General features: G+C 43.0%; 1 protein-coding gene across 2 annotated transcripts in view; it reads right to left on the bottom strand.

Moving 5' to 3' along the window:
• Nucleotides 1–8,766, bottom strand: part of LOC103607309 (centromere protein J-like) — a 13,744-nt gene extending 4,978 nt beyond the window's left edge. The window contains exons 1-4 of one of the 2 annotated variants that reach the window (XM_008591826.1): nt 8,529–8,766; nt 5,554–5,638; nt 1,632–1,696; nt 1,294–1,404 (exon numbers count right to left, since the gene is read on the bottom strand). In XM_008591826.1, the coding sequence (XP_008590048.1) occupies nt 1,294–1,404; nt 1,632–1,696; nt 5,554–5,638; nt 8,529–8,675 (408 nt within the window). In that variant the 5' untranslated portion in view covers nt 8,676–8,766. The remainder of the gene's footprint in view (nt 1–1,293; nt 1,405–1,631; nt 1,697–5,553; nt 5,639–8,528) is intronic. The other variant, XM_008591827.1, reaches the window with a different exon arrangement.
• Between the last annotated feature and the right edge of the window lie 314 nt (nt 8,767–9,080).

Here is a 9,080-nt window from a genome sequence, read left to right as displayed (position 1 = left end):
CCCACCCCCACACACACACAAAAAAAAAAAAAAAAAAAAAAAAAAAAAAAAAAAAAAAAAAAAAAAACCCGGGGGGGGAGGAGAGGAAGATTTAACAACCTCTTTTTTTTTTTTTTTTTTTTGAAGCTCTTACAACGAGAAAATGGAGGGGACACATCTGGGTGGGAGGGGGGAGAGGGAGGTTTTGGTGATGGGACACAATAACTAACTACATTGTATATTGACAAAATAAAAATAAAAATAAAAAAAAATAAAAAAAAATAGAATAGGTCCTTTATTTCATCAGAGGTTGCAAACTGGTGATTTTCTAATCTCAGTCCTTTTCCATTTATTAGCCATAATTCAGCTAAAAAAAAAAAAGAACACTTTTCCTCATCGGTAATGTTCCCCTGAAGTTGACTTTGTACAGGAAAGTCACTGCTTCCTTTTGGTGGCTGTTATTTGTCCTCCTTACATTCCTCAAGGCCAGCAGTGAACTATGGCCCTGTCATTTCAATTAAAATGGATCAGACTAGGGTATTTGAAAAAGTGAATTTTCCATATACTTGAGGAAAAATTCCCTCATCACCTCCCTCTACCCTATGTATGTCCCTTCCCTTTTCACTGCCTCTTTTAGCTGGACATTCAGCGAGGCAGTTTTCCCCTCAAAACTTTCCTACAAACAAGAAAAAACTGTGCAGGATGGAGCTGGAGAAGGGGGCCCCGACCTGGGATAAACAGAAGAAAGGCTGCAGGAAAGGAAGGCCTAGAATGAACTGAGGCTTTTAAAAGGAGGTAAGGGGCCGGCCCAGTGGCGCACTGGAGAGTGCGCTCACTGGCTGAGCGCGGTGTGGGTTCAACACCGAGGGTTGTGATCCCGTTGCCGGTCCCTGGTACGGGCGCGACACCGAGGGTTGCGATCCCGTTACCGGTCAGTAAAAAAGACAAAAAAAAAGGAAAATAAAAAAAGGAGGTAAGGATTAGGCTGGCAGGTTAGCTCACAGCATGCCAGCCAGCCACAAAAGAAAAAATTAAAAAAAATAAAAAAGAGTTAAGGATTACAAAGGCTTTTGTGCTGTTTGGGGCAAGAACAAAGTTTAAACAAAGGGACTGTCTTCTTTTGCTGTATCGCTCAACTAGAAACTGCAACTAAATGCATGTCATGCTCTGAGCACTTTGAGTGGAGTCCAAAGGTACTGAAGGCACTGAAGTGAAGCCACTGTTAACAGATCAACTATTTTAGAATCTGTTTCAAGTCTATTTTAATCCATATTTATTTTTTATAGAATTCATTATTTAAAAATCTTTTTTAACCTTTCCATCAGGATGATAGATTACTCCCTGAATTTCTTCTTTTTCTTCCTTCTCTTTATATTCAGGATCAGGAAAGTTCACTGACTCAAGTGGCTCCCCAGGCAAGGCAGCCTGTAAGAACAAGACATTTGAAGCAGCTAAAAGCTGTTTCTAAAGCCAGATTCTAAAATTATGGGGTTCTGTGACTAGTGGTGGTATTATATATAAAATGTTAAATAAAAAGTCCCCTTTATACATGGTTTAGAAACTTAAGTCAGTAAAAAAAAAGAAACAACTCAGCAAATCAACTTCAAGCCCAAGTAATCTATGTCTGAATATATAAAAATAGAAAGATTTACTTGTCCCTTATCCAAATTGCCTAAATCACGAGGTGGTACAGACTTGGATCTTCGAGATGGATTGCCTGTTGGAATATAATTGTCAGAGTTAGTTTTAATATTTAATTGAAAATTTTAAATTTACTAGTATGGTCAAACATTTCCTTAGTCTGTATCCTTCTTTTGTGAACTGTTGTCCTTTAACTATTAATTAAGGAAGTCTTAGTATTTTTCTTTACTAATTTGTAGGAGTTCTCCATTATATAAATTCAAATATTTATTCAGGTACTTAAGTCCTGGGTGACCACAAAAAACAAAGACAATGTCCGTTCTCGAAGATTTATAATTCAGAGGAAGAGATGGGTACTCAGATAACCTAAGAGAGACCCAAAGGTATTTTGGAGATAGTCACAAGGACTGTTAATAAACTAGCTGTGGAGACAGATAAAAGGCAACCAAGAATACATGGACCAAATAACTGGATACTTAATTAAAACCTAAGTGCCCTAATGGCTGTGGTCTAAGCTTTTTAGATCACGAACCGCACACACCAATCAGTAACACACACATTATAAAATAAACGTGCAGACATCAACAACAAATTGAGGTGAATTTTTAAAAATGTATTAAAGCACTAATAACATTTTCTTCTTACGTGCCAATGAATCATACTGTAAACACTCCCATCTTTGAGACGTTTTAAGCAAGTGCAAGAAGCTGACTGACATGTTAAAAAGTATAATACTGGATGTTACAGGAGAATAGCCTGGAGAATAAGTACAGAGGCAGGAAGGCAGCCAGGAGGCTGCTGGGCCTGCGAGAAGGTTGTGTGGAGACAGAAATATTTCTATTTCACCACATAAAATCACTGATTCACAGGTCCCAAAGTGCCAAGTGGAGGAATTTCATATAGTTCAACAGAAGTAATGGATTCAGAAATAACATGAGAGGCTGGCCAGTTAGCTCACTTGGGAAGGCATGGTGCTGATAACACCAAGGTCAAGGGTTCAGATCCTCATACAGGCCAGCCGCAAAAAAAAAAAAAATCAGAGGGATGACTCCAGGAATTGATGAGAGTGGAGGGTAAGGATAAAAGGAAAAAGAAATCAGGGAGTACACAGAGGTTTGGCTTGAGAAAATGCATAGATGGTGACAAAGCCCTGGGGATAGCAGGAGTGCTCTGTTTTGGATGTGACACGGGAAGTGCATCATCCTCTACCTCACTGGGTACCTGTGCAAAGCAAATTATACAGTCATGCATCACTTAACAGGAGGCCTTCTGAGAAATGCGTCATTAGGCAATCTCGCTGTTGTGCAGACATCATAGAGCATACCTACACAAACCTGGATGGTACAGCTACTGCACGCTTAGGCTATACGGTATGCTGCTCCTACATGAGTAGTGTGCTGCACTATGACGTTACAGGGTGATAGGAACTTTTCAGGTCCATCATATGTGTGGTCCATCATTAACCAAAACATCACTATGTGGTGCATGACTGTACAATTAGAACTATGTTACATAAATCATTTCTAATCTTATAATGACCTCCAGAGAAAAGATTATTCTCCCTTTATAGGTGAGAAAACAAAGGCTGAGAGGTTAAATAATGTGCCAAGGTTGTCAACTAATAAAAGGCAAAACCACAATCATTACACACATTGTATACATGTATCAAAATATCCCCATAAATATGTATAATTATTGTGTCAATTAAATATATATATTATAAAATAAAAATTTAAAAGAACCAGGATTCAAACCCATTATACTGTGTATCAAGTTTAATTCTCTCTCAGGCTGATTATGAACTGATATTAACTTGAACCCTCTTATGTATCTACCTCCTGGGCAGAACAGGAGCATGGCCTGACTCCTGGGCACAGGCTCACCACGTGGAGGCTGTCACACACACCTTACAAAAAAGTGGCACAGGAGTGGGGAAAGACAAAAATAGGTAATAAATGGTGCTGGAATAGCTGGTCTAGATGCTATAGGAGGTGTGTTTATGACCTCAAGATAGGAAAAGACTTAAGAAATGGTACCATATGGGAAAAACTGAACTTCAGCTACACTAAATTATGAATTGGGTTCATCAAAAGGTACTATAAAGAGTAAAAAGACAAGCCAGACTGGGAGAAGATAGTTGCAATATATGTGGATCATGATGGGGAAGAAGATGGGGGAACCCTCTCATAAATCAATAAAGAAAAAACCTACAGAATAATGGGTAAAAGACCTGAATGAGCTCTTTTCAAAAGAGGAAATCTAGATAGCTAATAAGCAGAGGCAAAGTGTTGAGTGTTTTTAGCAATCAGGAAAATGCAAATTAAAACTACAATGAGATACTGTTACACCCCTACCTGACTGGCAAAAACTTAAGTCTGACAATACCAAGGTACTGACAAGGTGTGGAGTAAAACAAGCACTTTTATCAATTTTAAGAGTGTGAAGTCATTTTGGAAAATATTTTGGCAAAATCTATTAGTGTTAAAGATATTCATACCAATTCCCCAGTCATTCCAGTCCTGGGTATATGCCCAGAGAAGTGAATGTACGTGATACAAGGATGTTCATGGCATCATTGTTTAACATCCCCAAACTTTTTGAAAAATGCATATATCAACAGAATAGTATATTGTAATATATCCAAAAGTGGAATCCTACCCTGCAGTGAAAACTAGTGAACTAGAGGCTGCAGATCTATAGGAACCAATCTCAAAAACATGATGTTTAGTGAAAGATGACACAGGAACGTACATACACAGTATGATAAAGCTCAAAAAGTAGTGAAATATTTTTTAGGGCTGCACCACAGGAGTTTAAGCTATATGAAAAAGTAATACCGTGGAGGGGCAGTTCTGGGATGCTGCAAGTCTATTTCTTACCTAAGTGGTGGTAAGCCAAGTAGCATTTGCTTTATAATTATCAAATTGCATGTTATATCTACTTTTCTAAATTTATTTCACAAAAATAATTTTTAAAAATTTTGGGTAAAGACCCAGATGTGAAAGCAAAAGTTCACAGGTGAAAACAGTACATTTATGACCTGAGGATTGAGAAGAATTTCTTAAAGTCATGAAAAGCAAAACCCAGGAAAAAGACTGATAAATTCAATATTAGAAGGAAAAACATATACATAAAAAACACAAACCAAAAAGCTAAACCCAGATGGGGAGAAGATATTGGCAGTGCTTGTAACAAATGAAGAATTAGTATTATTAACTTGAATAAGGAGAAACATATAAATGGGCAAAGAAAATGAACCGGCAATTCATAAGGAATCTCAAATGTGTGTTAAATGTAAGAAAAGACGCTTGCATGGCCTTACCAGTGATCAGGGAAATGCATATTAAAACTACACTGAACCAACATTTTGCATTTGACTGGCCAAAATTTTAAAGTCTGACCAGATCAAGTGTTAGCAAGTATAAAGAGTATATTCTGCTGACAGTAAAAGACTGGTACACCTTGTAGAGCAATGGGAAAACCTCCTAAAGGGCAAGCACAAGCCTGCCATGCCCAGCATCCTACTCTTGCTGCATATCCTGGAGAGGCACATGGTCAGGACACGCCCTGCAGCCTGCTCATTATCCTGCAAAACGGGAATCCGAATGCCCATCAACAGGAACACTCATTGTGGAAGTACAAAATCAACTGCAGTTTTTACATGTTAATGTGAGCAAGTCTTACAATATTGAGAGAAAAAAGCAAACCACAGAAGGACACAATGTGAAACAATACTATATTGATTTATGGACACAGTGTAGTAAAAGAAAAAATAAGCATGGAATGCTATCAGGGTAGAAATTAACTGGGGGAGTAAGATGATGCACAAGGGCTTCAATTATATTGACAATGTTTTACTTCTTAAATTGGGTATAAATTCTCTGTTCTTTGTATTCTGAAATATTTTAAGAAAAACATTATGCAGCTTCTTACCTGGCATTGGCAAATAATTTTTCTTGTACTTTTCTAGCTGGGTTCCTGAAGAAATCTGACTCTTTTGAAATGGAACAGATGGGTTCTATAGTTTGAAAGATAATTTTGAATATAAAATAAGCATTAGTCTACATATGAGTACACTAAGTAAAACTAAGAACTTTGCTAGAGATCAGAAGGCTGTAGGTTTGTTCGTTTGTGTTGTTTTCCTTTATTATGATAGGCCAAAGAAAACTAGCTGTTATCTAGGGATGCACTATATACACACACTCCTTCTGACACATATTCATTCTTCAAGTTAGGATACAGCAGGCCATGTAACCTACGCTGTGTTCTCTGGCTGTCACAGATCAGTGGAGGGCAGTGTGGGCCTGAGCTCACAGTGCTCAGGGAGGCGGGGTGGGAGGATTGTGGTCACACTCGCTGGGACAGAGTGTGGCTGAGAACACGGCTCCACTGCTCAAGCTCGGAGATCTCCCTGCCCCCTCGCAACCCCCACCCTAGCCAGGAGATCACACCCTGCTTCCTGCCAGGAGATGATATTTTGCTGCTCAATAGCTGGGCCTACTCCTCCTCCAGTCTGTACTCTGTCCTGCCTCAGCTATATATCCTGACAGGCCAACCTCAGAGCTATCAATAGCTGCAATTATCAATAACTGCAAAAATCTCAATTTTAAATCATTCCACTTACAAAGTTCCAGAAGGTGGGCACTCTACTAAATAATTAGCCTGGTCTCTTGGGAAAGTTAATGCCATTTAATAAAAAGCCACAATATTTATGAATGAGAAGCCATGATTTCTGCAATTATCTTCAAATGATTCAGCAAAACATAAACAAAACTATGGCAAGATGGTCACCATGGTTGAATACAGGAGGATGTTCAGGTGTTTACTGTACTATGCTGTCACCTGTTCTCTATTTTGGGATGGAGAGACAGAGCTAGCACCATATTGTCTTTCCCGCACATTCCTTGCACACCCAGTACCCTGACCCAACAGCACTTCCAGCCCCGGCCGCAGTGCGCAGAGCCCTGTGTGGGGGACACTCCCGCCAGCAGGCGCTCTTCCACCATACCTCCACGCCCCTGGCTTGGTGGCATTCACATGGACGATCGCTCCTCTGCTAAAATACAGCTGCCACTACCCAGAAAGCTGAACAAAAGAGAACCGCTGTGCACAGTTCGCACTTCAAACGTGCAGTCCCTAATCTCCAGGGCCCGGGTGCAGCCCGGGGAACCAGACTCCTCTCCCGGCCCTCTACTCTGTTTCCTCTCGGACGCCTACTGCTCACTCTCTGCCATCTCCTCACTCAGGGCGGTGACAGCACTGGCAGGGATCTGCCTACCCACTGCCCCCACATGAGCTGCACTGAGCCCGGCCTGCTCAGTCCCTCGACCGCCTCCACTGCCCGCGGCGCCTCCTGCCTCCGGCCTTCTGGCCACTGACCAGTCCTGGCACACACAGCACCTGGCAGTTTCTACCGTAACAAACACAAACGGCGCCGCCCTGCAGCTCCCCGCCTCCACCGCCCGCAAATCTCACGTCCCGGGCCGCCGTGCTCCCGGAGCCCCGAACACGACCCGGCTACGCCTCGTCCCCTCCACGGCGACCCCAACGGCCACCTCGCCCTCCCCTCGCTCCGTGGCAGCCCTGGCACGGGGGCCACTGTCCCTTCGAGGTGCAGCCTTCACGGCCCCTCTGCCCGTCCTGCTGCTCCCACTGCTCGCCCCCGCACCCCCAGCTCGGGTGGTCTCTCCGGGCCCGGGTCTCTACCCACGCTCTGATGGCCCCGAGGGTCTGCCTACGGAGCCTGTCCTGGGACTGAGTCGCTGCCTCGTTAGCAGCTCTACGTGACGTCCAGGAGCATCTCAAACTCGCCCTGTCCACGCCTGAGCTCCTCTGTCCCCATGGAAAATGCCGCTCTCTTCCTGGGCCTCTCACACCCCGTGCCGCGGCTGGAGTCACTCCTGACTGCTGTCGCTCCATTGCCCCACCGCCGCCCCGACCCTCCACCCGCCTGGTTCTGCCCACTCTCTCCGGCTCCCGCGGGCACGCAGACGGGGGTCTCCCACAGAGGGAGGCCGCCGTCCGCAAGCAAAACCCTCCAAGGCCCCCCCGACCTGCGGAGGCTCGACCTGGCTCGTCCTGCGGGCCTCTCACCGCCACCTCCCCCCGAGGCTGCCCAGATGGCCGCCCAAACTGCACCCCACCCCGACAGCGCCCCCCTGGCTTCTCCCGCCTCCCAAGTGTCACCATCTCACCCACCCGTTTTACTTATCCGTCCTATTTACAGTCTTTCTCCCCTACTAGAATATAAGTTCCACGAGGGCAAGGAACTGTGTTTTGTTCCTGGCTGTGCCCCGAGGCAGTGCCTGGCACCTCCTAATTACTAATATAGACAAATGAAAGAGCAATTACTTGATTAAAAAGGATCCCGTGCATGTGACTCTGCAAAGACTTCAGGAGACCTGTTTTGGCTCAGATGCTCTGTCTATGGTGGCATGCCTCCTTTACAAGAATTATAAAAATTCGCTGGCCAGTTAGCTGAGTCGGTCAGACCCCAGTGTTATAACACCAAGTTCAGGGGTTCAGATCCCCACACCGGCCAGCCACACAAAAAAAGAAAATTTATAAAATTGAATTTTAAAAGTACCTGTATATAGCAATGCCTGAAAAAAAATTTTTTTTAATTGTGGTAAAAAACACAGCACATAAACTTTAGCATTTAACCATTTTTAAGTGTACAGTTTAGCGGCTTTAAGTGAATTCACACTGTTGTGCAACCATCATCACCATCGAGCCACTGAACCCTTTTCATCTTGCAAAACTGAAACTCTGTACCCATTAAACACTAACTCATTCCCCCTCCACCTAGTCCGTGCTCCTACCATTCTGCTTTCTGTCTATAAATTTGAATGCTCAAATATTTAACACCACCCCTAGAGCTGACAAAACCAGCTGGCCTCCAGACCTACCACAGACTCCTCTTTTTTCATGGCAGTCACACACTGATCCATCCTGGGGCTGCTCTCAATGGCTTCTGCTTTCTTCCAGGCATCTAGTCGGAATCTCTCCATCACTTTTATCCCTTCCCGAAGGTCTGTGTTCTCTCTGACCAACATTTCTATTTGGCTTCTGAGACGGCCGTGTGTACTTGACCATTTTGCTTCCTTTCTTTTCCAATCTTCCTGTAAATCTGCTATTTGCTGTTTCAAAGCCTCTCAAAGAAAAAAAAAAAGCATTGCTAGAATTAAAACAATGCAACAGAAGAGACACATCAATAAAAAAGAGTAGTAAGCCAGCATAAACAGCAAAAAAGAGAAGGAATAGTCAATAAATGACATTTCAAGAACACTGGATTTTTCAAGAGAGGGATGTAGGAGATCAGGTTAGAGCTTCACCTCATACCATCAACAAGATTAATTCCAGAAGTCAGGAGAAAGAAAGAAGCAGACAACACTTCAGAGTTCACTGCAATAACACTGCCATGAGGTTATAAAGGCCTAGCCTAAGATATTCAATGAAAA

The sequence above is a fragment of the Galeopterus variegatus genome, unplaced genomic scaffold (genome assembly GCF_000696425.1).
Source record: "Galeopterus variegatus unplaced genomic scaffold, G_variegatus-3.0.2 Scaffold7330, whole genome shotgun sequence".
Lineage (NCBI taxonomy): Eukaryota > Metazoa > Chordata > Mammalia > Dermoptera > Cynocephalidae > Galeopterus > Galeopterus variegatus.
The sequence above is the reverse complement of the archived record's forward strand: the minus strand, read 5'-3'. Positions and strand labels throughout refer to the sequence as shown.